This window comes from Bos javanicus, chromosome 18, assembly GCF_032452875.1.
Source record: "Bos javanicus breed banteng chromosome 18, ARS-OSU_banteng_1.0, whole genome shotgun sequence".
Classification (NCBI taxonomy): domain Eukaryota; kingdom Metazoa; phylum Chordata; class Mammalia; order Artiodactyla; family Bovidae; genus Bos; species Bos javanicus.
Window position 1 is genome coordinate 46601631 of NC_083885.1, and position 27884 is coordinate 46629514.

Below are 27884 nucleotides of genomic sequence, written 5' to 3' on the forward strand. Positions count from 1 at the left end.
CTGTTTCTCTGTGCCCCACACCCATCCTGAGCCAGGGAAACCTGTCAGCCTGAACAGGTAGGTAAGAGGGCATGGTTCAGAACTAGAATTGTGGGGTCTGTGAAGGCTCAGAGCTAAATACAATACCTGTTCTGGGTTAGAATTGAATTAAGTCCTTGTGGATGAACTCTCGCTGGGGAGCAGGGCCTTTTCTTAGAGGGGACCCTGGTTGCCCAGAGGTAACCCACAGCTGGTCTTGTGAGGTGGGATTGGCCCATTCCGTGGGGGTGGGATTAGAAGGGGAATCGGGATGTCTTAGGTTTTGGCCCAATTAAGACTTCAGGGGTGGGGAGCGGCATGCAATATCCTAGTTTCCTGACGGGAAATCAAACCCAGGCCCCTTGTAGTGAAAATGCAGAGTTGGAACTACTGTGCTGCCAGGAATTCCTAATTCATACTGTTTTAAGAGGGCTCTTCATGAGGCCTGGAGACAGCAGCACTTACTTCAATAGAAACTTTATTGAATACTAGGCCAGGCAAGCCCCTGATGAGCCAAGTTTGGACAGCACCTGCAGTGCATCTGCCCTCCCTATCTGGGCCAGGTGTGTGCCAAGCTGGCCCAGAGAGGCAGAGGGCTCCCGTGCCACCACCATCTCAATCAGAGCCCTCAGAGGTGAGCGACTGGGCCGCAGTGAGTAGGCGAAAGTGGACCAGGCAGCAGGCAGTCCGTATCTTGCAGCCAGGTGTCGAGTGGTGCCACAGGCCATCCTCCCACCCGGCCCAGGCTCAGGGTCTAGCAACAGGATCAGCTCCTCCAGCACCTCCAGCTCATCCAGGAGGCGAGACAGGGGCTGCGACTCCAGGCTTGGCATCTCTGGGAGACAAAGTGAGGAATGAGGTAGGGGGAGTTCAAGCTTCCAGTCCACCTCCCCATCCTTGGTGTATCCTCAACTAACCCCTGCCTAGGAGTGGAGACAGAGAGACCTCCTTCCATGAGTCCCTTGCCTCTGAAGTCTCCAGGGAGGCTGGAGAGGACAAGTGCAAGAAGCGGGTGTGGGTGTCAAGGTCGCTGCAAACCAAGCTAGGATATGGGTGTTGGACTGCTTTCCCTTGGTCGAGGCGACGGTGGTGCCTTTGCAGGGCAAGCAGGATTATGGCTGAGGTCACGAGCAGAACTAGCACTAGGAACAGGGCAAAACTCAAACTCGGCCAGGCTTGCTGAGGGGCTTTGTGCTCAGAAGTCCACGAAACACTGGGAATCCCTGGTGAGCTGGGCTCCTGGGAGCTAAGGATGCTCGATTTTCCAGGTGTCAGTGGGCAGGGCTCTTTGTTAGGGACAGGCTTCTGGAAAACAAGGGGTTGGAATAAAGTGCGAGGCATGCCCTATTTCTGAATCCTCAGCACAAACCTCTCATCCTTACGTCCCTCAATGGGTCCACATCCCCGCCTGATCCAGCCCCCGCCCCCCGCAACCCCCGACTCCTTTAACCCAGGCAAGTCCTCTCCAGATACCATGTCCCCATCCCTACCCTCTTCAGTTAAGCTACTCCCCTTCCCTTAATAAGACCCCACCCATCCGATCCCAAGTCACGCCTCCAGTTCTCGCCCTGCTCCTTCAAGCTGCACACCTGCCCAGGCCCTCTGAAACCTAAGCAGTACCTCTCGGCAGGGCCGCCCAGTTCCGCCGCGGCTCCCCGAGGGAATGGGTGCCGTTGCTCCGCCGCCACAAAGGCTACATAGCTCCGCGCTGTTTGGATTGCACTGTCCAGGAGGACACTCTTGGAAGGGGTGCATTACGTGATTGCCAGCATCATCCAGCCCGCAGTTTTCCGAAAACTCTAGGTCTGGTGGGAGAGAGTCTCATGTGCTCTTGTCAAGCCGGCCTTCTCTGCGCTAGCTACGCCCTTTCATCTAAGCCCTATCCTTGCAGGCCCCGCCCCTTGTACGGTACTCACCCAACCTATCAGCGGACGTGTCCACCTCTATCCCCGCCCCATATTATCTCAGGCAGCCTCCCAACCCTCTCTACCCAGGCCCGCCCCTTAAATTGTCCCGCCCACTTTTTCCTCATTGCTCGGTTCCCGCCTAATGGGTCACACACCTTCACCTTCACCTTAACCCACACATCTCCCTTCGTCGCTGGCTTAGCCCCCATCCTCACTTGTCTACGCACAACCCACCGCCCCTACCCCGAAGCAAACCTCACAGGCCGTAGCACACAGACCTCGCCCCTCCCCTCGCCCCCATCACCCTTTAACTCCGCCCGAACATATGCAAACGCCCAGTTCCCCACTCCTCACCCGCGCAAGGGGGCGGCCCGAAGCGCTGCAGGCAGCTGCCGCAGCACCGGTTGTCAGGGTTCCAGTACTCGAGGCGGCCGCAGTGCTGAGAGGCCTCCCAAGGCGCCGCCTGGGCCAGGAGCAGCACAGCAGTCGGGAGGAGGCGTAGGGGCCCCATCCGGGAGGAGCCTGCAATCTGGGGGCCCCTGACCACACGACTTCCTGCACAGCGCTTCTGCCGCACTTGCCAGGAAACCGGGGCAGAAGAAGGAAGCAGTGGATGTGGAGGCATAGGATCCTCAGTCCCCTTCAGAAGCCAGGAATCTATCCCCAAGCCCCTAGTCCAACTCCTGGCCGGTTATCAGAAAGGCCATAAGGCCTTTGAGATCGCTAGAGCGAGGACTCGAGAGCCAGATTGTGTGGATTTACAACCTATCTCTGCCATCTTCCTGCCCTCTTTTCCCATCTGTAAAATGGGATAATAATAGTAACCTGTCTCATAGGGTAACTGGAGAAGTAAAACTATGAGTGAAAGTAAAGCATTTAGAACAGTATCTGGCATAGAATACCTACTTCAATCGCGGGCAGTGGGCATGGAGGACCCAATCCTCACCCACTACACACTCCCACCCAATGCCCAGCAACCCCTTACCTTAGTTCCTAACCATAATCTCCTCCAGATTAGGAGTCCTCCAACCTGCTGCAACCAAGCATCTCCCTCGAGAGTCATCAGCCAGATGTGAAGTTTCCAGCACAAAGGCAGCCCCACCTATCCAGTCCCACTTGGGGATTTCTGGGACCCTGGGTGTTCTGCTTTTGCATCTGTTGTTGGAAGTTCCTTGGCTGAGGTTGTGGCCAGAGCCCGGACCCACTTCCCCTTTTCACCAGATGTGGGGGTGGAAGGAAACCAGCCCACAGCAAGGCTTAAGCTAACAACAAAGCTCTAAACCCTCAGTATAGAATTTTATTAGGGGAGGGGCAATAGAAGTTCCCTGTGTTGAAGGTGTTACATCATGGAGACCCGGAGTCTGGAGAAGATGTCACTGGGAAGTTAAGGGAACTTTGAGGAGGTGTCCTGGCCAGGAACATCTGTGCCTGCCAAGGGTGGAGGGCAATGGGGTCAGGGGCTCAGAAACGGCCATGCCGGTGGTCTGGAGACCGTCGTCGATTTCTTTCTCGGGGACGGTGGCCAGTATGGGACCTTGGGGGTGACCTGGGGACATAGAGAGGAGGGTTAGAGCCATAGGGAATGGTGTGCAGATACTCCAGTTCAGCCTCCCTGCTCAGGGATAAATCATGGCAATTGATGAAGTAAATAGTTCCTGGGGGTGGCCTCAGGATAGGTGCATAGGGGCTAATCTCAGGACTGGAGATCGAGGATGGACTTGGGTTTGGGGTTCAGGCTGGTTTAGGGGTTGAGACTTAGATGCTGACCTTCAGATGGGGCTGAGGGCTAGTCTTAGGGCTCAAAAGGCTTGAGACACTTATTGGGGCATAGGATCAGATTCATCTCAGGGTTCAGGGGGCTTGGGGTATGAGAAGTCTTGGCAGGCTGGTCCTGAAATACCTGCGCCTGGGTCCCCGCCCGTAGAGCTGCCGCCGGAGGTCTCGGGAAATGGGTCGCAGGTGCATGAAGTTGCAGAAACCACCGCGGGTACATTCCCTGGGTAAAGGATAAAAACATGGATGAATGGATGGATTAGGCCACTGTCACTGAAAGCCCCCTCAACACACAACAAAAGCCTGGGAATTCAGGTGCCCATCCCACTGCTGTACTACCATACCCCATCTCATACTGCCGACAGCACGACTCCCGGAAATCGGTGACGGGAGACAGCTCAGCATGCACAGCTTGCCCGTTGAACCAGCGGTTATTGAGCTCAACCACTGCCCGCTCTGCATCTTCCTCACGCCGAAACTGAGGAAAAGTCAGTCAGGGTGAACAATCAAACTCAGAAATCTTCAGAGGATTAGCTAGCAGCTCAAGGGCTGGATGGCTTTTAGTGATGGACCTCAAGCTGCGAGGCTTCAGTGGTGACCTTTAGGCACTGAAATGCCTTCACTTCTGGGCTCTGGGGGGACAGCAGGCACCTTGACATAAACATTGCCCACGAGGTGATCCCCCAGGTTGTCGCACACATTCATCTCTTCAATCTCCCCGTACTTCTCCTGCAGTTCGGTGAACACTTCCTGTGGAAGATTAGGAGGAAATCAGCTGAGCTCCCGGCTCACGGGAAACTCAACCCACCCCCGCCAACCCTCACCTCGAAGAAGTTATCATAGTGTTCTTGCACCTCCACGTCGCTCACGTGACCTGGAGGAGGGGGCAGGGTGGAATCAGGGGGCGGCCTGCTGGGGGCTGTCCGCCCTGCCCCCAACACCGGCCGCTTACTCACAGTGAGATCCGTCTGCGGTTTGGGCGGTGTTCTGTGGATTCCGATACAGGTTGAGCAGCACTATGGTCTGAACAGAATTTAAAAGGGGCAGGGCCTGAGCTCAGAGGGCGGGGTTATGTGCGAAGGGGTGGGATATGAAGGTTGCGGGTGAGACCTCGCAACAGAGAAAAAAGCATAAACATCTTGCGTGCCTCAGCAACGCTTGTCCCTCAGAGAACCAGAAGCGGGGGTATCTAGCAGAGAGGGATAGCCCAGGGGTGTGGTCTGTACGTACGGGGGCGTGGCCAAGTTCCTGGGAGAAGAGCCTGAAGGTTGGGGGAGGAACCTGTAGAGGTCCGACAAGAAAAAAACCGGGCGATAGGGTGGGCCCTAGAAATCCGGAAAAGGCGGGACCTCGTGATGATGGACAACAGAAGGGGAATGGCCAGGAGGCGTTAACCCCCCAGGCTCCGCGCCGCGTCTCACCTGGCTGAAAGTCGGCTTGTTGTGAAGCCGGGAGCACCGGTCCCCGTGCCGGCAGGCCCCGATCTTAAAGTAAAAAGAGCAGTTAACCCTGAAAGAGGTGCAAAGACAGAGGTGAACCGAGGGCCAGGGAGCTGGACACCCCAGAAACACCGATCCATGCCGCCCAGCCACCAGGTTGCCAAGTGCCCCGTCCCCGGCCCCCCGAGGGGCCACTCCCTACACCCATTCTCACTTGTCCTTCTCAGTCCCGAATATCGATGCTAAATATTCAGCCATTTTTACCCAAACCCTCCAACTCTGTCTGCTATTTATGTCATTTCCGTTGTTTAAAAGCATTGGGAAGTGTAGTTCGCTGCCTCCGGACACTCAGAAACTCCCTAGTGCGCTTGCGTGATGGAGGCTCGCACTCTCCGCACAGGCTCACCCAGTGGAGTTGCCTGAAGGCGCATGCGCGCGGCGTTGCCTCACCAAAAAAACTACAATCTCCAGAGAAACTTGGGGCATCTCGCGCAAAAGTCCGTGGTTGAAAGTGGCAAAGGGGCCCAGACCGGAGGAAGTTAAGACTCCACTGGTGAGTCGGGGGTCGTTTCCGCACCCAAATAAACATAAAGAGCGTCTCAACACAGTCAGCTTGCTGGTGGGGCCAGGGGTGCCCCTCTTCCAGAAAATCCACCCTTCAGTTTCTCTCCCTTTTGTCCTAATAGGGGCGTGGTTGTTTGTGATCCTTGGATCTGTCACTTAGGGTCAGGACTTGGGTCTTGCCCCAGACCCTCGGAAGACCGGCCCCAGCGCAACTATGAACTTGGAGCGGGTGTCCAACGAAGAGAAGTTGAACCTCTGCCGGAAGTACTACCTGGGTAAGGGCCGGTATCCTAGGGTACCCGAAGAGAGGGGGCGGGACTAGAGCGCCTGATGGAAGAGGGTGTGGGGGCCTGGGTTCTTGGGTCCAGAGGATGAAGTGGCAGGGGACGCCGATTCTTCGGTCCCAAGAGAGGAAGGGCCTGAGTCTTGCTGAAGGAGGAGACTGGGACCTCAATTTCTGGGTCCCAAAAGAGAAATGTTGCAGGGGCTGGACTCCTGGTTCTGACAAAGAGGTAATTGAGGACTAGGATTCTTGACTCCCAGGGAGGAGCCAGGATTTCTGAGTCCCTGATAGCAGAGAGATCCATTTCACTTAGGTTGTGGGAGAGGATCTTCCTACTGGACCTTTCAACAGGTGGGTGTTGGGAGGATCCTCATTTCTTCGTGTCCCAATCTTTTTTCTTCTCTTTAGGTGGGTTTGCCTTCCTGCCTTTTCTCTGGTTGGTCAACATTTTCTGGTTCTTCCGAGAGGCCTTCATTGTCCCGGCATACACGGAGCAGAGCCAAATCAAAGGCTGTGAGTCCAGGGCACAGATGAAGGGAGGCCATCAGGTGTAAGGAGGGGGACTCAAGAAGCCCTGGTGGGAGGGCATGACAGAGGGTCAAGAATCCTGGAACTTTGTGGAAGAGAAGAGAGGGCCGGTCTCAGGGAGACCACAGAGCAGGTGGAGGCCAACCTTTCCCTTCCTGTTCCCTCTTACAGATGTCTGGCGCTCAGCTGTGGGCTTCTTCTTATGGGTGATTGTACTCTCCACCTGGATCACTATCTTCCAGATCTACCGGCCACGTTGGGGCGCCCTTGGGGACTACCTCTCTTTCACCATACCCCTGGGTACCCCCTGACAGCTTCTGTATAGGCCTGAGGACCAGGATGGGCTCCTCTACTCCAAGCCCACTCTCAAGCCCTTAAGACTTGTTCCTGTCTCCTATGTTCTCTGCTGACATCCCCCAATAAAGGACCCTAATTCTCAATATTGACTTCCTGGGATCTTTTGGAGATTGAAGGATAAGATGATTTGGGGTGTTTGTTTTTTGTTTTTTTTTTTGCCCGCCATGCACACACCTTGTGAGATTTTATTTTCCCAACTAGAGATTGAACCCAGGCCCTCTGGGCACTTGGCAGTGAGAGCATGGAGTCCCAACCACTGGACTGCCAGGGAATTCCCTAAAATAATTATTAATATTCAGGAACATTTATTGGTTGCTTACTTTGTATTAGGCTTAGTGCTTCAAACATGATGTGCATTAGTTTACTGTATACTACTCATAACTCTCAAAAATAGGAAACTTCTTGCTTGGGAACACTCTTTTACAGATTTGGAACCAAAAAAGTAAGAGTACTTCCATTAGTAGGGGCTGTTATCCTGTACTGGTAGTATGTGAATTTGAAAATATTTACTTTTCCACTGGGCTTCATTATTCTCATCAGAAATGTGGATCACAACACTACCCCCTAGAATTTATCTGGGCCAAGGCACATGTGGTAAACGTAAGTTCCCTATTTTCTGAAGGAGACTGTCTGTAGCAATAGGCAAGTATTCAATTGCTTTATTAGAGACGGCTTCTTTGACCATCCTATTTAAAGTTTCAGTCCCCCTCCTGGGTACTCCCCATGTCTCTTTCAGGCTATATTCTTTTTCCTATTACATTGCATTTAAAATGTTCTGCTTGTTTATTGTTTATCTTCCATTCTCTATAAGCTCATTAGGGCAAGGATTTTTATCGTTTTGTTCACTGCGGTGTCCCCAGTACCTAGAGAAGTACCTGGCACGCTAATATTCGCTAAGTGAATGAGGCTAAACTTGAAAAGAGATTAACAGGGAGCTAGCTGGCACCTAGCGAGTGCTCAGTAAGAGGGAGCCCCGCCTAACCCCAGATTTGTTTTCCTCTTAGGGATAAAGAGACTTGCACGGTTAAATAAATCCTGTTCAATAGCTAAACTGATGTTACTCAAAGCTTCTAACTCTCCAAGTTCTAAGCAGCAGCCTCGCGATGCTCTGATCCTTCGTTTCCCACCGTGCGTTACTTTTACCGAGTCTCGGAAGTTAGAACCATGTCCCAGGAAGAGCCCCGGGATGTCGTTGGTTTGTTTCCGGAAACCAGGCTCTAGGAAGGTGGGACTGAGAGCTGGGAGCCGACACCGGCAGCTATTAATTGGCCACGATATGGGATTGACGGTTACACTGACTAATGGGAACAAAGAACTGCCGAGAGGGCCCGCCCACAGAAGGAACAGGAGGAGGTGGCGGCATCCGCGTCCGTCGCGGCCGGACACTGCTCAGGGCGGCGGACTGGCTACACATGAAGCTTACCTTTGACCTCTCCCCGTCTGCCTCCGGCCTTGACTTGTGACATTAGGCTCTTTTGGGCTCCTCTGGCCCAGCTACCCAGATCCCAGACCCCAACCATGTTCCCGGTGAAGGTGAAAGTGGAGAAATCAGGTGAGGATCCCGAGGTTGGGGGCAGGTAAGGGAGCAGCGGACTGATCAGGGTAAGGGAGCCCCATTAAACAGGATTATCGCGGTAAGGTGGACTGCGTGACTTCTCCCTGCAGCCCATATGACTACCGCTGTCAGGCATCGATCGAGCGATTCTGGCCACCTTGATACCCTCCCGAACTGTGTTCAGGATAGGTTTGAGGCTATGGTGGTGGGCTGGCAGTGTGGTGCAGTCCCACATGGGGAACCCGAACCGTGTGACTCCAAGAAGGACTCTTTTCTTGGCTCTGCCTCCATTTCCCCCTTTCTGGCAGTGGTCTTGGGTCAAGCATTATGCTGATCACCTGAAGTACAGGAAAGCTTTTAATCTTTGCACTCACTGTATCCCAATAATCCTAGGGGATTAATAATTCCTATTTCCTAGGAAGTAGGAAATATAGATAGGGAAACTGAAGCTGAGAGAGAGGAAGTCATTCTGGTTTTGGGCCAAGCTGATGGGAACCCAGGGCTAGCATGTTATGGGTGGTGGGAGAGACCTGGAATCCAGACCAAGTAAAATGACCTGAGATAGTAAATGCTATAAGTGGTCAATAAGAAAAAAAAACAAGAGAAGGTAAAGAGATCAGGAGTGAGGCAAGGTGAGGGAGAGAGTGATAAGTGAGGGAACAGCAAATCTGACGAAGGAAATGGCTTTGAAATGGCAGAGAAGTGAAAGATTTCTCTGGCATGTTCAAGGGCCAGCAGGGAGGCTAGAGTGGCTGGAGAAGAGCAAGTAAAGTGAGGTAGAAAGGTGAGGAGATGAGAGCAAAGAGGTGAAGGAGCGGGGCAGATCTTGTGGGCCCAGGTTATGACTTTGGCTTTTGCTCCAAGGGCAATGGGGAGCCAAGGGAGGGTTTTGAACCACAGAGGAAGTCTTTACAAGATGCCCCCTCCAACTGCCAAAAAATGCCCCAAAAATCGTGGGTGGAAGAGTGAAGGGGGTCTGACCACAAATGAGGGTGTTGAGGAAGGAGTAGGCAGGGTTATGGAAGCCTGTGAACACCAGGCTGACCACTAGGACTCTGCCTCAGGGGGCACTGCAGAGTTCTGGAGCATTCTAAGCAGGGAAAGTTCGGGATCAGGTTTGGCTTTAGGAAGATTCCCTTTGGCCACCTTGTGAAGGGTGAATCAGAAGGGGAGACCGAGGCTGGGGACCCAGGGGGAGGAAGGGACACGACAGATAGACTAGGGAGGTGGGAGAGGGGAGAGACCCTCAGGAGACAAGTAGACAGGTTGTGGGGTGGGCGGGGAAGGGAGAGCAGTGACCATGTTGAGACCGAGAAAAGGACTGGGTGACAATAGGGATATCCCTGAGATGGCAGTCCAGGAAAAAAGGATACATTTAAGAGACTGAGGCCAGTGTGGGACCCAGTCCGTGGAAGGAGCCTGGGGGGATGTCCAGGGGGAAGTGTCCGGGAGTCCATGGGATCCCAAGATCTGAGGTTCAGGAGAGAAGCAGGGACTGGGGAAAGACACTGGGCATGATCCATACCTTGGCTCCTACCCAAGGCTCTTTGCTAGAGAATCTCAGCTGCTTCCAGCCCCACATCCCCACCCTGTCTCCTCTGAGTAATGTCTCCTGGCCTCTTCAGGAAGTCTCAGCGCTGGCTAGTCATGTCCCCGAGTGTCCTTCTGGGCTCTGAGCACTGGGTCAGAGCTCCTATTATTTGGAAGAGAAGAATGAACACAAGAAATGTAAGGAAATTTATAACATTATCACCTCCGTAAGTTCTGTGATGAAGAGAGGCAAACACACAGGTTCTTAGGGCCAGGCTGGGCCTGTGGCATGCAGGAAGGTGGGCCCAGATCTCATTTCCTAGGGGGAAGAAAGCCCCAAATGGGTATTTTAGGTGAAATCTTCCAACTATTCAAATGTAGTCATCTCATTCATATTTAACAGATTTGAAATAACCCCACTACCTCAGCAAACGAAGTGCATCTTGGGACTAGATTCTGCACCCAGTTTGAGCCCCTGCCTTATAATATCCACTCTGGAGCCAAATGACCTGGTGTACATCTTCAGCCTTTCAATTTTCTAGCTGTGTAACTTTGGGCAAGTAGCCTATCCTCTCTGTGCCTCAGTTTCATCATCTCTGAAATGGGGATAAAAATCATATCCACCTGCCAGGGTTGTTGTAAAAACTTGATGGGTTGATAAACATGACGTGCCTGGAACAATGCTTGGCACATAATAAGCTTTCATATACAGCATAGGTTTATTTAAACCTCAAAACAGTCCTAGCAATAGATATCATTTGGAGACCCATTTTCAATATGAGGAAACAGGCTCAGTGAGGTAAGGGATTCACCTTAGGTCACACATGAGCATGTGGGTCAGTCCTGGAAGCCAGAGCTCTTGCTCTTTAGTAGGCTCTGCCCACTATACCCTCCCAGCACGCCTGGCCCAGCCAAACGATTGGATATGCATGCCCTTCCCTGGTCCAGCAGCTGCCCACCTGGCTTGGGCCTGGGAAGTGACTCCTGCTTGGTACCCTCCCTCTTCCCCAGAGTTGGAGATGGCCAAGGCCCGGAACCAACTGGATGCTGTTCTGCAGTGTCTGCTAGAGAAGAGTCACATGGACAGGTTGGGATCTGACCCAGGACAGGGTCACGGGAAGTTGGGGGCCCTAGCGGGTTGGGACCCTCTGGTTGTGGGTGGGACCCCAGAGACTGACTTAGGAAGGAAGGGGCCCAATGGATGAGGCCACTGGGTACTTTCCCACCCTGGGCCCTGGGAACCCTGAGCATGCAGTTCTCTTCTGCTACCAGGGAGCGTCTGGATGAGGAACCTGGGAAGACCTCCTTAGACACCCACAACAAGTAAGTTTTATTGATGGGATCTGTGTCTGAGGGTTTGTGGTAGATAACTTCTTTCCTCATCTGAGCCCTGACCCCCGAGCCCCGTGCTTTCTCCATCACAGTCTTAACCATTCTTCATGTACAAAAGCCATTAAGTAGCAGAAACATAGGTCCCCTGATGATGGCACGTCAGCCTGCAAGGGTTGGGACCCAAGGCCTCAGGGTTTGGTGGGATCTCTATGAGCTCATTCACAGTACCCCCAGGGTGCTCTTTGAGGGGTTGTGAGCAGGCATTCATTTAAGGGCAAGCCTGCTGACATGACACCCTGTCTCTCCCCACAGGGATTGCTCCATCACGGCCACCGGCAAACGGTAAGGTGGCAGGGGCCCCACCAGCTGATGAGAGGTCCCTAGTCCCCACCCCGATCCTGATGTACTCCCTCCCCACACAGACCATCTGCCCGATTCCCCCACCAGCGGAGGAAGAAGAGGAGGGAGATGGATGAGGGGCTGGCTGAGGGAGGGCCACAGCGATCCAGTGAGTAGGCGATGGCGTTCGAGGGCGGGAAGTAATTGAGGGGGCTAGGCAAGGATGTTCATACCCCTCCTACTCACCCCACTCTAGACACGTATGTGATCAAGCTGTTTGACCGGAGTGTGGACTTGGCTCAGTTCAGTGAGAACACACCACTGTACCCCATCTGCCGAGCCTGGATGCGCAACAGCCCCACAGTGCGCGAGCGTGAACGTTCACCCAGCTCGCCGCTGCCGCCCCTGCCTGAGGATGAGGAGGTGAGATGGGTCCCGCCCAGCAGCCAGGGAGTGCAATGGGTAGGCAGTCACAAGGCACCCTCCCTGGCAGACAAGAATACCATGACTCCTGAATCTGGTGAGGCACACAGATAGGAACCCTTAGGCCAGGGCAAAAGCTGGAGTGCCCTAGAGCAGACAGACATGGCTTTCTGGTCTGAGAGGCAGAGGAGACAGGGTCCCTGGGTAAATAGATGTGCTCTCCAAGATCAGAAGTCACCAAGAGCTGAGAGACTGGGCAGGGGTCCTTAGGGCAACCAGGTATAGCCACCTGGTCTAGGGGAGCAGATGGCAACCCCCTGGGCTAGGAATGGAGGTCTCCATAGATGGAGGTCTCTGTGCTGGGCAGGAATGATCAGGGGTCCCTGGTTTGGACAGGGGTCCTTGGAGCAGACACATGACTCCTAAGTACAAGTCCCTGGAGAAACCTTCATGTCTTTTGTTGCTGGGGAAGGTGTGAAATGTATGCCCCTGACCCTCTTCTCTGACTCTCTTGGGTCTGGTGTGGGGTCCTTGTATCCCCAGGGTTCCGAGGTCAACAACAGCAAGAGTCGTGACGTGTATAAGCTGCCTCCACCCACAGCTCCCGGGCCACCTGGGGACGCCTGCAGATCCCGAATTCCATCCCCGCTGCAGCCTGAGACCCAGGGTACCCCTGATGATGAGGTGAGTATGCTGGGCTGGCTCAGGGCCATGGGGCAGGTGTTGTGGGGTGTGAGCGTGGTCACCCAGCCTGGCTTCTCTGTCATGCAGCCCTCCGAGCCTGAGCCCTCACCCTCCACGCTTATCTACCGTAACATGCAGCGCTGGAAACGTATCCGCCAGAGGTGAGCATCCCCCCACCAGCTTGTTCTCCATGGTCTCTGCTCCAACTGCTGAGTCCTCCCTCTGCCTTCCCCCAACCCCCACTGCAGGTGGAAGGAGGCATCTCATCGGAACCAGCTACGTTACTCAGAGAGCATGAAGATCCTACGGGAGATGTACGAGCGACAGTGATGTTCCCCTATCCCCACCCCCATCCCAATAAACATTCCCCTCCTCCACACTGGTCTCCATTTGCTACAGCCTATCCTTCCTGGATCAGACATAAAGCAGTTTGCACAGCTCTAGCACATTTATTGGGGGAGTGGGCCTAGGTAGGGGATGGGGCATCAGAGAATTTGAGGAGGGAGAAAGATTGTAGGGAACTGAAGAAAGTGGCTGCTTGGTTGGGTCTTGGAGAATAAGGGGAGGGGTGTTGTGGTTGGAGATTTGGGGGTCAAGACAAAGTGACTGAGGAGTTCTGGATAGCGTGAGATATCTGTGCAGACTCTGGGGAGGAGGGGTGGGTATCTGTACAGTTTGAGGTTGAGGGTTCTGATTGGCTTAGAATAGGAGTACATGGGTAGGGTCAGAAAAGGAGTTCAAGGATCTGGGAGTGGCTGGCCGAGGTTTCAGGTTAGAAGATGGGTTGGAGGGAGAGGGTGAGAAGTGGTGTATCTGGTTGGAATGAGGGGAAGGATCCAGAGTCTTGGGGACCAGGCCAGGATGGTCCAGGGTGAGAGGTCTGTGCAGAGTCTTGGACATTTGAGAAGGGGGGATTATGCTTGACTGGCCTAGGGTGGGGGCAGGGCTGTCTACACCATAATCTTTGGTGGCAGATCGGATTGAAATGGGGTGAGGGGATGTTTTTCTAGAAAAGTCAAAAGGAAATAGGGAGTTTGAAGTGGGGTTATATGCCAAGTGGGGTTGGTGGAGATGAGAGACTAGCTGAGGGATTGTGGTTGTAGGGTCTGGAAGTTAGGTGTCTGGAGATTTGAAAGCACGAGAGAGTGTGAGAGCTGGAGGGTCAGTGGAAAGTTACCAGGGATGAGTAGGTTGGAAGGTTCAAGGCACATCCCAGACTGGGTGGGCGGGTAGTCTCGGCGCGCGCTGGGGACATCTGGTTGGGCGGAGTCAGGTCGGCTTTAAAAGGGCGGGGGCGCTGAGGCGGCTTCCAGGGTTCAGGTGTGCCCTGACCCCTACTTGGCAGCCGCCCCGGGCGGCGACTGCAGTGGGGCCTGGGCCGGCGCAGGTGCGGCCTGGATGGAAAGGACGCCCTCAGGGGACAGCGCGGACGTCACGGCCGCAGGGTCCACGCCAGGCGGCAAGCGGTAGCGGCGGTGGAACTCGCGCGCAATGTATCCGTGCTCATCCTGGAGGGAGAGAGGCTTGAGAGGCTCCGCCAGGTTCCCGTAGGTGCCCCGCCCCTCCCGCCTGCGGATCCAGCCTACTCGTTCTGGCCCCGCCCCCGCCAGCGGGCTCACCGGGCGCTCCTCGTGGCGCGCATGAACTTCCACGTGGTCACCAACCACCTTGACGGCAATTTCCTCGGGTGAGAAGTGTTTCACATCCAGCAACACCGAGAAATGCCCGGGGTCGGTCGATACCTGCACACAACCTGATGGTCATCGGGCGGGGCACGGCTCCCGGGGGCCCAGCAAAGGCCCCTCCCCTCGGCTCCCCTTTGGTTCCGGTGCTGCAGCCTATCCTGGCCTCCGGAACTGGGGCGTCCCCTTTCCTACTCTTAGCCACCCAAGACCTCTTTACCCAGAGTAACTGGCATCATCCCTCCCCCTGTAGCCACCGGGGATTCCCCCTTCATCCAGGGTGATGAGGGTCCGTCCCTCGCCCTCCAAGGTCAGGGACCGCTGCCCTCATAGGGTGAGGCCTGCCGGCTCCCCCGGAGTTAACAACCTCGTAGTCCGTGTATCCTCCTGGGCACTGACTCCTCAGCCTCCTTCCCCTCAGAGCCCCTAGGCCCCTTACTGCTCCACCTCCGCCAGAAATCGCCAAGAAGCCTCCTCCCGGATTCTCCAGAGTCCTCTTTCTACCCTCCCGCTCGAGTTACGAGATTGCTTGAGCCCCCAGCAGTTATTAGTACTCCTCCCCCACTTCTGAGTGTCCACACCCCCCTTTCTCAAGTTGCAGGACCCTCCTTCCCCTCTGCGTGTCTCCATGAGACACACACAGTCACCACCCACAGTCTCCAAACTCTCTTCCTCAAGAATAACAAAAAGTTTCCTCCCCTCCCCCGGAGTCACTGGGAGCCCCACGCCCTTCAGAATGACTGGGCTCCCCCTTTTCCCCAGATACCGTGGGTCCCCAGCCTCCTTCAGAATCACCAAGACACCCCTTCAGAGTGAGCATCCCCACCCATTAGGAACCCAGCCCTTACACTCCTCTGGGACGTGAGACCCTCCTCACACCGACTGGGCCCTCCCACCCGATTCAGGGAAACGACCTCTGAGAATCCATACTCCGGCAACTCCGGAAGCCCCTCTGGCCGGACTCTCCACCCCGCTCAAAGTCAAGGGACTTTCCTTAACCCCCCTCAGGGTGACCGAGGACCCCAGCCTTGGAAGTAGTCGGGTTACCACCCCTCCCCCAGGTCTGCACCTGGGCGGTAGGCAGCGCCACGCTGGGTGCACGCAGGTAGTATGGGGCCAGCGCGGCAGGGCACAGCGCAGCCAGCTCGGCCTCCAGCAGCCCCTCGCCGAAGCGCTGGTCGAAGAGGCGCCCGGGAGCCGACAGCCCAGGCAAAGGGGCCGAGGCGCGGCGCAGCCAAGACGGCTGCACAGGCACCGGGATCTCCATCCTGCTCCGCCGTCGCCCTAGGCTCCGCAGTGCTCCAGCGAGCGCCGCCGCTGCTTTATAGTACGCCCTGTGTCCGCCCCTCGGCGAGCCGCCCGGGGACATTGGGACCGCGGCCAGAGCCGGCCATTAATAGAGCCTTATTTAGACAGCCCAACAATGACTTGGCCATTTATTAAGCGCCTGCTGAATGCCAGCGAGGTATCATTCCCTAATTTCCCGAAAGAAAAACTAAGGCTGAGGAGGAGGAGCCTTGCCAAAGTGGGGTGCAAGCGTGGCGTTAGGGACCTACAGCCTGAGAAACCCACCAAAGAATTCACAGTCCCTTTAATCCACCCCCGCCCCGAAGGTGCTCTGAGGATGACGCAGATGCCGGTCTTGGGAGCAGATTCCTGGTTAGAGGGAATGCAGTAGCTGGGCCAGGCTGTCAGAAGGACACAGAACAGACCCTATTCCCATTTGACCAGGGCCCTGGACCCAACCCCCGGCAAGCCGGGCCTAATTCTGTGCGTCTGACTCAGCCTCGGGTGCGCTGGACAGCGGGGTCTGCCAGGTGAGCAGCAGCCAGGGGGCGCGGGCAAGAACAGTCCAGGCTGGCCCCGCGGGGGCCGCACGCTGGGGCCCGAAATAGCTCGTTATGATCCAGCCACCTCGGCGGGGAGCCCAGGCTTGGCACTTGGAGCAACCAGCTGCTCCTGGAGCAAGACGGAAGTGGTTAGAAGATCGGGAGGGACTGCTGGACTGATGAAGGGACAGCGGCTAGAGAGGGGGTAGGCTCCCTGATGGCCCCTGCAACGGAAAAATCCGTAGTTAGATTGGAATCTGGATGAGATTTAGACAGCAAGACGAGGGGTGGTTAGAATACAAGACTACAGCAAAAAGAGAGTCCATTGGAACCTCCTCCTAACCGCGAGCCCAGCCTCGGATCCTTTCCATTGGTCCATGGGCTTGCCAATTACTGCAGCTCGCTACCGTTCCCCAATCAAACATGCCCTCTCATTCCCGTTACAGCCAATTGTGAGACACCTCCCTTTGGCCATTGTCAATTACTTTTATTTTCCTCTCTATCATTGGTCGCCTTAGAGACCGCTCTCTTCCCGCGCCTGCAGTCTCACAGAGGGGCGGGGTTATAGGGTATTGCTAAGCGACAAAGATGCGCTCCGGGTGAGTCCGGTGACCTAGCAGAGCAGGCGGAATCGGCGAGGTAGCTGCAGGATGGACTTCAGGTGATGGATTACAGGAGGCCTAGGGAGGATCAAGGGTGAGAGTAACACAGCCTAAGATCAGGTTTGCTACGGTCCGGAGTCAACTGTGCTCAACCTTACTGGAACTACAACTCCCAAGATGCTCCACAGCCTTAAGTGGCTCCGACCTTGGACTTTACCACTGCGGGGGTTTCATAGCGTTTTATGTTCCGCTAAGTGGCCCTAAGGGCTTTTTTTTTTTTCCTCTAAAAGTGTCCGGGGGAACCCTGGGAATTAAGATTCGTAATTTTGAATTTTCTCCCATACTACCACGGGTGTCTTGCTTAGGCGGAGCCCAGTGACTATAGGAATTGTAATCCATCTACCCCTCTCCTTAGTGTCCCAAGGACTTATGGGAAATATACAGTGATAGGGTTTAGCCTTGGATCTTCTCCTGACTTCCACTTAAGAATCACCTGAAACACTGCAAAACAGATGTATGAAGATGCCCAGCCCCCTTCCAGGTATTCTGATTCTTTTGATCTTGGGTGAGGACCACGCCTCTGTATTTTTAAAAGACTCCTCTTAGACTGGATCCAGGGTTACGAATCACCAACCAGCAGTTCCCGGGTTCTCTTTTGAGACTGCTCCAAGGACTGGTGGGAATCGTGCCTCCAGTGTCATTATCTTGAATGTACAGTGGTGCTTCATGGAAATTTTAGTTCGTCTCTTCCAGGATTCCGTGGGAACCGTAGTGTGGTTTGAAGCCACACTGGCCATCCTGAAGCCAAACCTGGCATCCCCAGGTGAGGACACCCCACAGAGAGTGCTGTGTGCCAACCAGTAACAAGGGAGTGACGACTAGAGGGAAGGAAGACGTGATGAGAGATGGGGGTGAGAGATTAAAAGGCCTCTCCTCTCTTCCCCATGGCCTTGCCCTTGTCCTCCACCACTTAAATCCCTTGTCACCTCCCCAATCACTCTGAGTTGTTGCCATTGTGGGATGTGTTTCCTCTCCTCTGGACTGAGATTTCATTTGTGTCTTCGTTTCCCTACAGGGATGACTCCTCAGCCTCACTTTTTTTTCTCTTCACCTCCTCTATATTAGACCCTGAGCCCATCCAGATCCCAGAGATCCAGACTTCCAGAAGCTTCCAAGCCTCTGGCCACAGGCCCCAGCTCCCCTGAGCTGTTTGAGGAGTCCTGGCCATCCAGCTCAGGGACCCCTTCCCCACCCAGCACCGCTGAGGGCCAGATAAGAGCCTCCCCGCCACCCATCGTGACTGACAGTGGGGACTCCGTGGTGGCCAAGTAAGTTCCAGTAGCTCTCAGGGAAAAGAAGGGTTTGGATCAGTGCGAGGGGGCAGACATCCATAATAATCATCCTAGCCAGAGCTGCACTTTTAGGACCATGCTTCATTCATGTTACCAAGCGCTCTGGAGCTAGATTCAAATCCAGGCTTTATCACTGTACAATCCTGGCCTCAGTTTCTTCATCTGTAAATTGAGGATATTAATAGCACATATGTTCTGGGTCTCTTTTAAGTTTTCGATGAATTACCATCAGTACTGCATCTGTAACAAATAGTGAGCCACATAGTGAGCACTTGGATTTGTAGGATCCAAGTTCAGCTGCTATAACAAGGAGTCCCAAATGAATCGTGCCTTAAACAAGAGTGTTTATCAATATGTCTCCCTCACGTAACAGTCCAGGCAGAAGCAACCAGAGCTGATATGGCAGCCCCTAAGTGAGGTGTCAGAGACACAGTTTCCTTCTCTCTTGTTGCTCTCCCTTCCCTAGGCTGTTACCCTTTCCTTCATGGCCCATAATGGCTCCCAGCCACATCCACTTTCTAGAATTGCATCTTGTGGTCAGGAATATACATGGCCATAAATCTGCAAGGGTATCTGGCAAATGTATTTATAGAAGAGTGGCTGTGTCCCCAGGGTTATATCATCTTACATAATATTGCATTACTGTATAAGAAAGGAGAACAGATGCTGAGGATCAACTACCAAATGTTGCTATGGTGCGACATATACATTGACTATTATGATTATTATTATTATTATTGGGTGCTCCTCATCCCACCCACCTCCCAATTCTCTGATGCTCACAGGTACATAAACCGGTTCCGACAGGCTCAGCCCACAAGCCGAGAAGAACGCCAGTCTGCAGGCCCAACCCCAGCTGACTTTTGGTGGCTGCGGCCTGAATCTTCAGACCCTGGCAGTCAACTTGCAGCAGGTACCTGCTTCAGTCTCATCTCCTCCTGAGCAATACCCCTAGCAGCTCCTCTATCTGCCCCCCACTAAATCAACTGGGGTATCTCAACAGGAGCCAGTGAACCAGAAGGAAGACCCAACACAGCAGCCCTGACTCATGCTAAGATGGCCAGTGCATCGAAGGCTAAGGCTGTGGCACCCCTTCAGGAAATAAAGCAGGTGAGACTGCCACTCACTTCTGTCCCTCCTTGCCTGGACTGATAGCACCAGCCCTGAGACAGAACTAGAGTCAGAAATTCCCTGGTGATCTAGTGGTTAAGACTCTCCACTTCCAATGCAGGGTGTGCAGATTCAACCCTTGGTCAGGAAATTAGATCCTATATACCACTGCATGGCTCAGCCAAAAAAGAAGAAGGAAAAAAACCAAACAAACATGTAGTTAGCATTAGAGTCAACCCCCAATTCAAGGAAGCCTAAACAAAAAAGGGAGGCTTTGTTAGCTAGTGTAATCAAGAAATCCTAAACTAGATGCTTTTGAGCATAGCTGAATCCTGGTGATTGAACAATATTGGGAGGAACTCAACTCTCATGGCTTTCGGTTCCTCCTTGTTTGGCTCAATCTCAGGTAGGCTTTCCCCTCAAAATAGCTAAGATGTCTCCAATAGCTGTAGGCGTCTGATATATTTGATTACTCCAGTGAAAAGAAAAAGCTTTTCCAATAGCTCCATCCAAAGCCCCAGGACTTATTTTCATTCGCTCATCTTTGTGAGCCAGTCACTGTGAACTGGAGGACAGAGCACTGTGACTAGCCAGGCCTGATCAGGAAGGTAGGGTCAGCCCTTCTACTATAACAGTGATTACACTGAGGGTTATGGATCCACAGAGGGAAACCTGGTCTGTCTTGCCTGAGGAGGAGCAGATTGTCTGCCAGCATGTGAGGGTGCCAGGTGGAATGTAGACTTGCATTCAGGCCCTCTGTCCAGAGCCCCTTTCCCAGAAGCCTTTGCGATGGGGACTGAGCTCTGACCCCCTCTCACCTCACAGAGTCTCAATACATGGAACTCATCCTTGCTGGACTTGGAGACACTGAGCCTGCAAAGCAGAGCTGCCAGGCTGCTCAAACGCAGGTGCCTCCCCCACCCGCATCATCCTCCCCAGTCCATCCTCTCTGGGCCCAGGCTGCTGCCTCTGAGACCCCGGTGGCCTCACTTCTGCCTTCTCCCTCTAGCAAGGCCTCCGTCTCCTCCACCTCCTCCCTCAGCCCCAGCGATGGCGGCAGCTCCTCATTCCCCATCAGCTCTGATGGCCTCTCTCCCTTCTCCATGACCTTCACTCCTGACTCCATCAAGGACCCTGACATCACGGCACAAGGTGAGTGCTGGGAGGCGAGGATGGGGGCAGTCTGGGTGCAAATTCCAACTTTTCGACTTATAGCTCTGTGACCTTGGGCTTCTCTGTGCTTTGTTTACCCAGCTGTAAAACAGGGATAATAACTGTATTCCCCTGCTGTAGGTGTCATGAGGATTGAAAGAGTTGGTGAATACATGGAGCACGCAGCATGGCTCTGTTAACAGTACCTATCGTGGGAGGACTTCCCTGGTGGTCCAGTGGTTAAGACTCTACACTGCCAGTGCAGGGGGTATAGTTTCAATCCTTGATCAGGGAACTGAGATCCTGCATACTATGAGCCGTGGCCAAAAAAATTAAGAAAGCATACGCAGTAGCTCCCATGAGTATGCAATTTCTCTCTCTGCATCCTGTCTGCAGTTCTGAACATGAAGCTCCAAAATCAGAAGGCTTGTTACAAATTTGGCACCACAGCTGATTTGGCAGCAAAATTTGACCTAAACAATATGAAGAGTATTTATATATCTATCTCATTTAGGATGAAGTCATCCTTTTTTATTGAGGCATAGTTGATTGACAATATTCTATTAGTTTAAGGTAGACGACATAGTAATCCAAATGTTTATAGATTATACTCCATTTGAAGTTATTTGTGGAGATGGTGATTTATTGTCCAACTATAGCCCACCAGGCTCCTCTGCCCATGGGATTTCCCAGGCAAGAATACTGGAGTGGGTTGCCATTTCCTTCTCCAGGGGATCTTCCCGACTCAGGAATAGAATCCATGTCTCCTGCATTGCAGGCAGATTCTTTGTCACTTGGCCACCAGAGAAGCTCTTAACATTATTAGGTTAGCCAAAAAGTCCATTTGGTTAGTGAATACATTATTCAGTAAAGTTCTTGGTGAGAATGAAGAGTATGTCTTTTATTTTCACTTAAAACCAAACAAATTTTTTGGCCAACCCTATATTCTAAACTATTGGCTATCTTCCCTGTGCTCCACAATATATCTTTGTAGCCTATTTATTTTATTTTTTTCTTTAGCCATGGACTTTATTGTTTGAATATTTGCAATTATTATTCTATACACAAATGTTAATTTCTTACAAAACTCTGTATTCCATATTGCTAGGTCACTTCACTCTTCATTTTATGTCACATTTCCATCAAGAACTATTTCCCCAAATCACAATCTGCCTGATTGTGTGTTGTTGTTCAGTTGCTAAGTTGTGTACGACTCTGTGATGCCAGACACTAGCCCACCAGGCTCATCTGTCCATGAGATTTTCCAGGCAAGAATACTGGAGTGGGTTGCCATTTCCTTCTCTGCCTATTTATTTTATACACAGTAGTTTTTACCTCTTATCCCCTGTCCCTGTCCCACCCTTCCCCTGCTTCCCTCTACCCTAACCACTAGTTTGTTCCTTATATCTGAGTCAATTTCTGTTTTGTTATATTCATTTGTTTTATTCTTTCAGTTCTACATATAAGTGATAAAATACAGTATTCATCTTTCTCTGTCTGACTTATTTCACTAAGCATAATATCTTCCCCCCACCCCCAGAAAAGAACCATTTGTGTTGTTGCAAATGGTAGAATTTCATTCTTTTTTAATGGATGAGTAATATTCCATTGTATATATACACCACATCTTCTTTATCCATTCATCTGTTGATGAATACCAAAGTTGCTTCTGTATTTTGGCTATTGTAAATAATGCTGCTGTTGGGGTGCATGTATCTTTTCAAATTACTGTTTTTATTTTCTTTAGATATATACACAGGAGTGGAATTGCTGGAATGTTTGATAGTTCTATTTTTAGTTTTTTGAGGAATCTCCATGCTGTTTTCCATTGTAGCTGTACCAATTTAAACACATTCCCATAAACACTGTACTACAAGGGTTCCCTTTTCTCCTCATCTTTTCCAACGTTTGTTATTTGTGGTCTTTTTGATGATAACCATTTTGAAAGATATGAGGTGATTATCTCATTGTGGTTTTGATTTGCATTTCTCTGATGAATAGTAATGTTGGGCATCTTTTAATGTGCCTGTTGGCCATCTGTCTTATTTGGAAAAGTGTCTGTTCAGGTCTTCTGCCCATTTTTTTTTTAAAAAAAACAAAACATTTTTATTTCGTTTGTCAGAGCCTGAGTCTGGAAACACTCATGGAGTCATCCTATGGGGATGGCACTGACATTGATAAAATAGTCTCTGCATCAGAAGAGCTACCATATGCACAGGGTTAAAATTACTCACAGCTCAGAGTAAGAGGAGGAATAATACAAAGTGGGGCGGGGGTGGGGGTTGTCTAGTGCTTTTCCAGATGTGAACCTGCTTCCACCTGCGCCCGCCCCCTTCCTCTGCCACAAGGGCCGCTCGCCACTTGGGGCTGCTGGGCAGCGAGGCCAGGCACCCAGGAAATGGCCTCAGTTGTCCTCAGGCAGATTCTACCCATCTTTTAATTAAGTTTTTTTTTTTTTTATGTTAAGTTGTATGAGCTGTTAATCCCTTGTTGGTCGTATCACTTGGAAATGTTTTCTCCCATTCAATAAGTTGTCTTTTTGTTTTGTTGATTGTTTCCTTTGCTGTACAAAAACTTTTAAGTTTAATTGGGTCCCATTCATTCATTTTTGTTTTTGTTTCCTTTGCCTTAGGAGACATATCTACAAAAATATTGCTATGCCATGCCTATGTTTTCTTCTAGGAGTTTTATGGCTCAGATCTTACATTTAGGTCTTTAATCCATCTTGAGTTTATTTTTGTATATGGTGGGAGAAAACGTTCTACATGTAGTTGTCCAGTTTTCCTGAAGAAGGCAATGGCACCCCACTCTAGTACTCTTGCCTGGAAAATCCCACAGACGGAGGAACCTGGTAGGCTGTAGTCCATGGGGTTGCGAAACTTCCCTTTCACTTTTCACTTTGATGTGTTAGAGAAGGAAATGGCAACCCACTCCAGTGTTCTTGCCCGGAGAATCCCAGGGATGGGGGAATCTGGTGGGCTTCTGTCTATGCAGTTGCACAGAGTCGGACACGACTGAAGTGACTTAGCAGCAGCAGCAGTCTAGTTTTCCTAGCAGCACTTATTGAAGAAACTGTCTTTTCCCCATTGTATATTTTTGCCTCCTTTGTTGTAGATTAATTGACCATAAGTGTGTGGGTTCATTTCTGGGTGCTTTGATCTATTCTATTCATCTGTGCCTGTTTTTGTGCCAGTACCATACTGTTTTGATTACTATGGCTTTGTAATATAGTCTGAAGTCAGGGAGTAAATATTCATACTATGAATCTTATGAAATTTTTGTAAGTAAAAAATGGTTGAATAATGGCAATTTCACACGTTCAGCTATATACTAGTGTGTTTGAATCTGATGTTCTGACCCAGACCCCTGTCAATCCTATACATACCTAGCAACTTGACTAAAACATGCTAAGTGTTGAACTCTCAAATTTCTGCCCCTGAGATTTCAGAGGTTGGGTTAAAGATGTGGGTTACTGTTTTGTCATCACTGTTGTTACTATTACTCTGTGCCCCAGTTCCTGGGATGCAGTGGTAGCCAGGAAAGATTCTCTCCATATCTCATGGGACTCCCATGAGTGGGGACAGGCAAGCAGAGAGAACAGAGTGCTATTTGTGCATTTGAGTGATCTTGCCCAAGCTGTCCCCTGATTCTTTGATCCATCCAAGCTTCTCTTTTTATTCACTTCTCCTTCCTGATCCTCAGTTTCCTCATCTGTAAAATAGGGATAAACCTACTACATACTTCATAAGTTTTTTGCAGAGTAAATGTATGTATTCTTTTATGCAACACACATTGAATACATGTTGCGTGTGAAGCCTTTGCTCGAGATTGGGGATTCCTTAATGAACCAACCATACATGGTCTCACCTTCACGGTCCTCACAGAATAGTGAATGTGGGGCACAGAATAGCTGCATAACTCCACAAACAAATATAAGTAGAAATGAGGGTCATGCAGGGGAGACTTGTGATACTGAGATGTCAGAGAAGGCCTTCCTGGAAGAGGTGCTATCTAAGTGGAAACCTGAATGATGAAGGTGAGGACTATAGCCCTGTAGCCTGTACTGAGGTGGGAGGGAGCACAATGCAGATAATGAACAAGAAAAGGCAAGAACCAGGGGTAAGGGTAGTGTGAGATAAGGTGGAAGATATTGGCAGGGGTCAGATTACATGGGGCTGCATAGCCATGTGAGGCATTTGGTTACGATCTACTGGGGAGCCACAGGAGGGTTGTGAGCAAGGCAGGGATAAGATCTTTACCAGGTGTTAGCAAACTCCCTGTTGGTGAGAGACAGACTCTGGTAGTTTGGCATGGGCCAAAGCCTGAGGAACAGAGTAAAGGGAAGTGGCCAGGTCTGGAAATAGAATCACAGGATATAGAGGGGAGGGGAGGAGAGGTCCCGGATGCTGCCTACTACCCTGCTTCCCCTTCTCTGTGCAGCATTAATAGGTAGGGCTTCTGAGAGATAATGATAGCCATACTAATCATGACTCATGAAATGATAACCTGGGTGATGGGAAATGATGTCCCTTTGTCCCACAGGCCTGAGGATAGGTGGTGACCCTGCCCTTAGTCACTGCTGTATCCCCAGCACAGTGCTGGGCACTGGGATGGAGCACAATTTTGCATATATTTATTTTCTTTTATGCCACATATACTGACACCAGGCCCTATTCTTGACACTGGGGATCTGGCAACAGCCTGGCAGATAAAAACTGCTGTCCTTGTATAGCCGGCATTGTGAGGGAGAGATGAACAATGAATAAGCAAAGAAGTGTGATCTTTAGTAGTTAGAAGGTGATAGGTGCTAAGGAGAAAAATGGAACAGGAAAGAGGATGGAGGGTGGTAGGGCTGGGCTATTGCAATTTTGAATAGGGCAGCCAGGGATGGCCTCATGAAGAAGGTGGTACTTGGGGAAATACCTGAAGGACTTGGAGTTAACCCCGTGGATGCATAAGTGAAGAGCCTTCCAGGCAAAGGGAACCACAAGTACAAAGATGTGCTTTTTACCAGGAGAGAGGTACAGCCCAGGGAAGATTCTAAGTCAGGAGGGCCCTGACTTGACTTAGGTGTTCACAGGCTCCCTGGACTGTGGATGGAGGCAGTTTCAGAGGATGGGAGAGAAGGGAAGCCAAGGAGGAAGTTGTTATGGGGTTGGCAGGTGAGGGTGGTAAAGTGGGGAGATGTAGGCAGATTCTGGAAGATCTGCCCTGGTCCCTGCTGTGACCACTGTGTCCAGAACAGTGCCTGGCACTGTGCCTTACAATGTGCCTGGCACATAGTAGGGACTCAGTAATATTTGTTGATGATGAAGAGTCAAATGATGACAGGTTGAAGCCCATGAGGGCTCTCTTCTCCGATTCTGTCCCTTCCCCCATTTCCCAATCTGCAGGGGACTTGGGACAACATCTGGAGAGCCTGTCTGAATAACCTGGTACTCAAAGGGTGTGTGCTAGGCTATCCTTGCTCATCACCCCAGCCCCTACCTTACCTCTCTTCCCTCTATTTCCTCCACAGCAACCCCAGCACCTGCCCCCATCCCTACTCCTGCCCCGTCCTCCTCCCAGGCACCCCTGCGGCCAGAGGATGACATTCTGTACCAGTGGCGGCAGCGGCGGAAACTTGAACAGGCTCGAAGAAGCCAGGGTGACGGAACCTGGGTGCTGCCGCAGACCCCTGCCCTCACCACCTCGGTGAGATGGAGGAGGGAGGAGCCTGAGTGGGGTGTGGAGGGAGGATCCTAAGGGAAGTTGAAGGAAGGAGTAGGCTGAGAGAGACTGAGGACTCTCTACCTTTTCTCTCCCTCTCAGGTCCCTTCCCCCATCTGTCCACAGCCATCTCCTCCCGCTGCGGAGACCCTTGGTTCCCTGGGAACCCAGTCTAACTCCATCCCACTTTGGGGCAGTATGGTTCCGCCTGGACTCCAGGAAGCTTTCCCCATGGAGAGGCCTCCTATTCCCCCAGGGTTCTCTCCACACATCTTTTGGGGTCCCAGTCCCCATGGATTCTTCTGGGCCCCACAGCCCAGTCCCTGGATACCTCTTGGGATCATTCCTCCAACACTCCCGGCCTCCACCCCAGGGCCCCCGGCCTCCACCCCAGGGCCCCCGGCCTCCGTCCCAGCGCCCCTGGCCTCCACTCCTGCCCCTCCAGCCTCAACCCCCGCACCCCCTGCCTCCACACCCACGACCCCTGCAGCCCCCCAGGGCCCCCCAACCCCTGCACCAAGCAGCCCAGAGGAGCTCGAGAAGCAGAGCTCCAAGCCTCGGAGAAGCAGAGCCCAACGCCGGGAGTCTTCAGGGCGAGTCATGGCCGCGGATGAGCACGAGGGCCCCGGACCGCAGCTCAGAGGCGCACTGGGCCAGGTGGTGAAGGCTCGGCTGTTTCCGGACTGCCTGGAGGACACGCCCCCCCGGCTTGAGGGCCCGCCTCCACACGAGGCTGAACCTCGAAAAGCCAAGGCCACACACCCTCTGACCCCTCACTCAGAAGTCACGGCTCATCTATCTGAATCGCAGGATAGGTCTAAGGCGGTGTCTCGGAATGCCAAGACCATGCTCCCCCTAGCGGGATCGGTGCCTAGGAAAGACAAAGACACTCCCTTGGCTGAAGTCAAGTCTCTGCAGCCCAAGATCCTGCCTCCTCCAGCTGAGGTGGTCGCCACTTGTGTTACGGCCCCGCGCTCTCCGTTCGAGGCGGGGTCTCTTGAGGTGGTAGCCACGCCCTCACCCGCTGCTGGCGACGCCCCCTCAGAAGACCTGCTCTCCCAGGCTGCCAGACTTCTGCAGGCTGCGGAAGGTGAGCAGGCGCACATGCTGTGCGTGGCTGCCATGTTCTGAATGGCAGTCCATTACGCTATGAGTCCGACCCCTTGAATCTTGCTCCTTTCCACCTTAGACTCCGATGGGAGCGAGTTCCAGGACGACCCTATACTGCAGGTGCTAAGGATTCAAAGGACGGCGCTGCGGCAGCAGAAAAGGTGACCATCGCCAGGATTTAACACACCTGGTCCCTGAATTCTGAGATTGCCATGTGGTGCCCACCTCTCCTGAACCCCTTTCCCAGAACATACATAGCCCCAGACCCTAATCCTGAACAAATACCTCAACCTCTACCCCACTGTCCTTTTTCCAGAAAAGTGGATGCCCAAATAGCCCACCTGCTGGGCCACCCTGAAGACCCAGAGTCTTGGTCTTCTCCAGCCAGGTCGCCCCCCCCCCCGGATCCCCAAGGCTGCGGCTGAGGAGGGAAGGAGCTTCTCTTGAGGCCAGACGACTTTGAATTGTATAGATTCTATTTTTCTTAATAAAAAAATTTTTTTTCAGATTACTGGTTGTCTCCGAAAAAGAAGTTGTTTGAAAAGGCCAAGGGTCTTGCTAATTTAGGGAAATAGCTCCCTGTGCCCCCTTCCTCTCCCCCATACT

The 27884-nt window shown here is 52.3% G+C and overlaps 6 protein-coding genes across 15 annotated transcripts; 3 read left to right on the forward strand and 3 right to left on the reverse strand.

The window, feature by feature from the left end:
• Window positions 1-479: 479 nt before the first annotated feature.
• IGFLR1 (IGF like family receptor 1) lies at window positions 480-3110 on the reverse strand. Of its 2 annotated transcripts, XM_061388060.1 has the most exons (5): window positions 2911-3110; window positions 2280-2501; window positions 1639-1823; window positions 936-1323; window positions 480-853 (listed from the first exon to the last, which is right to left on the reverse strand). In XM_061388060.1, the coding sequence occupies exons 2-5, from the start codon at window positions 2434-2436 to the stop codon at window positions 507-509; spliced, it is 1077 nt and encodes a 358-aa protein (XP_061244044.1). In that variant the 5' UTR covers window positions 2437-2501; window positions 2911-3110; the 3' UTR covers window positions 480-506. The 2 variants fall into 2 exon arrangements, with proteins under 2 accessions (XP_061244044.1, XP_061244043.1); XM_061388059.1 differs by having other exon boundaries at window positions 2280-3110.
• Window positions 3111-3202: 92 nt separating this feature from the next.
• On the reverse strand, window positions 3203-5824 carry U2AF1L4 (U2 small nuclear RNA auxiliary factor 1 like 4). 8 transcript variants are annotated; one of them, XM_061388061.1, is made up of 9 exons: window positions 5544-5824; window positions 5120-5182; window positions 4929-4979; window positions 4655-4721; window positions 4523-4572; window positions 4350-4448; window positions 4043-4176; window positions 3826-3921; window positions 3203-3471 (listed from the first exon to the last, which is right to left on the reverse strand). In XM_061388061.1, exons 1-9 carry the CDS (start codon window positions 5724-5726, stop codon window positions 3387-3389), a joined length of 828 nt encoding a protein of 275 aa, XP_061244045.1. In that variant the 5' UTR covers window positions 5727-5824; the 3' UTR covers window positions 3203-3386. The 8 variants fall into 8 exon arrangements, with proteins under 8 accessions (XP_061244045.1, XP_061244050.1, XP_061244048.1 ...); XM_061388066.1 differs by having other exon boundaries at window positions 4929-5023; window positions 5544-5629; XM_061388064.1 differs by having other exon boundaries at window positions 5120-5207; window positions 5544-5624.
• A 69-nt stretch (window positions 5825-5893) lies between these two features.
• PSENEN (presenilin enhancer, gamma-secretase subunit) lies at window positions 5894-6952 on the forward strand. The gene is made up of 3 exons (XM_061388073.1): window positions 5894-5976; window positions 6393-6497; window positions 6684-6952. The coding sequence occupies exons 1-3, from the start codon at window positions 5916-5918 to the stop codon at window positions 6821-6823; spliced, it is 306 nt and encodes a 101-aa protein (XP_061244057.1). The 5' UTR covers window positions 5894-5915; the 3' UTR covers window positions 6824-6952.
• Window positions 6953-8181: 1229 nt separating this feature from the next.
• LIN37 (lin-37 DREAM MuvB core complex component) lies at window positions 8182-13109 on the forward strand. Its single transcript, XM_061388070.1, has 9 exons — window positions 8182-8421; window positions 10966-11041; window positions 11227-11277; window positions 11599-11628; window positions 11709-11794; window positions 11882-12048; window positions 12592-12732; window positions 12820-12893; window positions 12981-13109. The coding sequence occupies exons 1-9, from the start codon at window positions 8388-8390 to the stop codon at window positions 13060-13062; spliced, it is 741 nt and encodes a 246-aa protein (XP_061244054.1). The 5' UTR covers window positions 8182-8387; the 3' UTR covers window positions 13063-13109.
• A 52-nt stretch (window positions 13110-13161) lies between these two features.
• Window positions 13162-15865, reverse strand: HSPB6 (heat shock protein family B (small) member 6). 2 transcript variants are annotated; one of them, XM_061388072.1, is made up of 3 exons: window positions 15484-15865; window positions 14352-14474; window positions 13162-14240 (listed from the first exon to the last, which is right to left on the reverse strand). In XM_061388072.1, the coding sequence occupies exons 1-3, from the start codon at window positions 15781-15783 to the stop codon at window positions 14067-14069; spliced, it is 597 nt and encodes a 198-aa protein (XP_061244056.1). In that variant the 5' UTR covers window positions 15784-15865; the 3' UTR covers window positions 13162-14066. The 2 variants fall into 2 exon arrangements, with proteins under 2 accessions (XP_061244056.1, XP_061244055.1); XM_061388071.1 differs by having other exon boundaries at window positions 14319-14474; window positions 15484-15729.
• A 100-nt stretch (window positions 15866-15965) lies between these two features.
• PROSER3 (proline and serine rich 3) lies at window positions 15966-27789 on the forward strand. The gene is given in 11 exon segments (XM_061388041.1): window positions 15966-17756; window positions 17971-18173; window positions 18983-19110; window positions 19201-19307; window positions 20133-20215; window positions 20317-20459; window positions 25978-26153; window positions 26271-27258; window positions 27358-27439; window positions 27595-27670; window positions 27673-27789. Coding segments are annotated over 11 exon segments (2061 nt in total). The 5' UTR covers window positions 15966-17750; the 3' UTR covers window positions 27742-27789.
• Window positions 27790-27884: the final 95 nt, after the last annotated feature.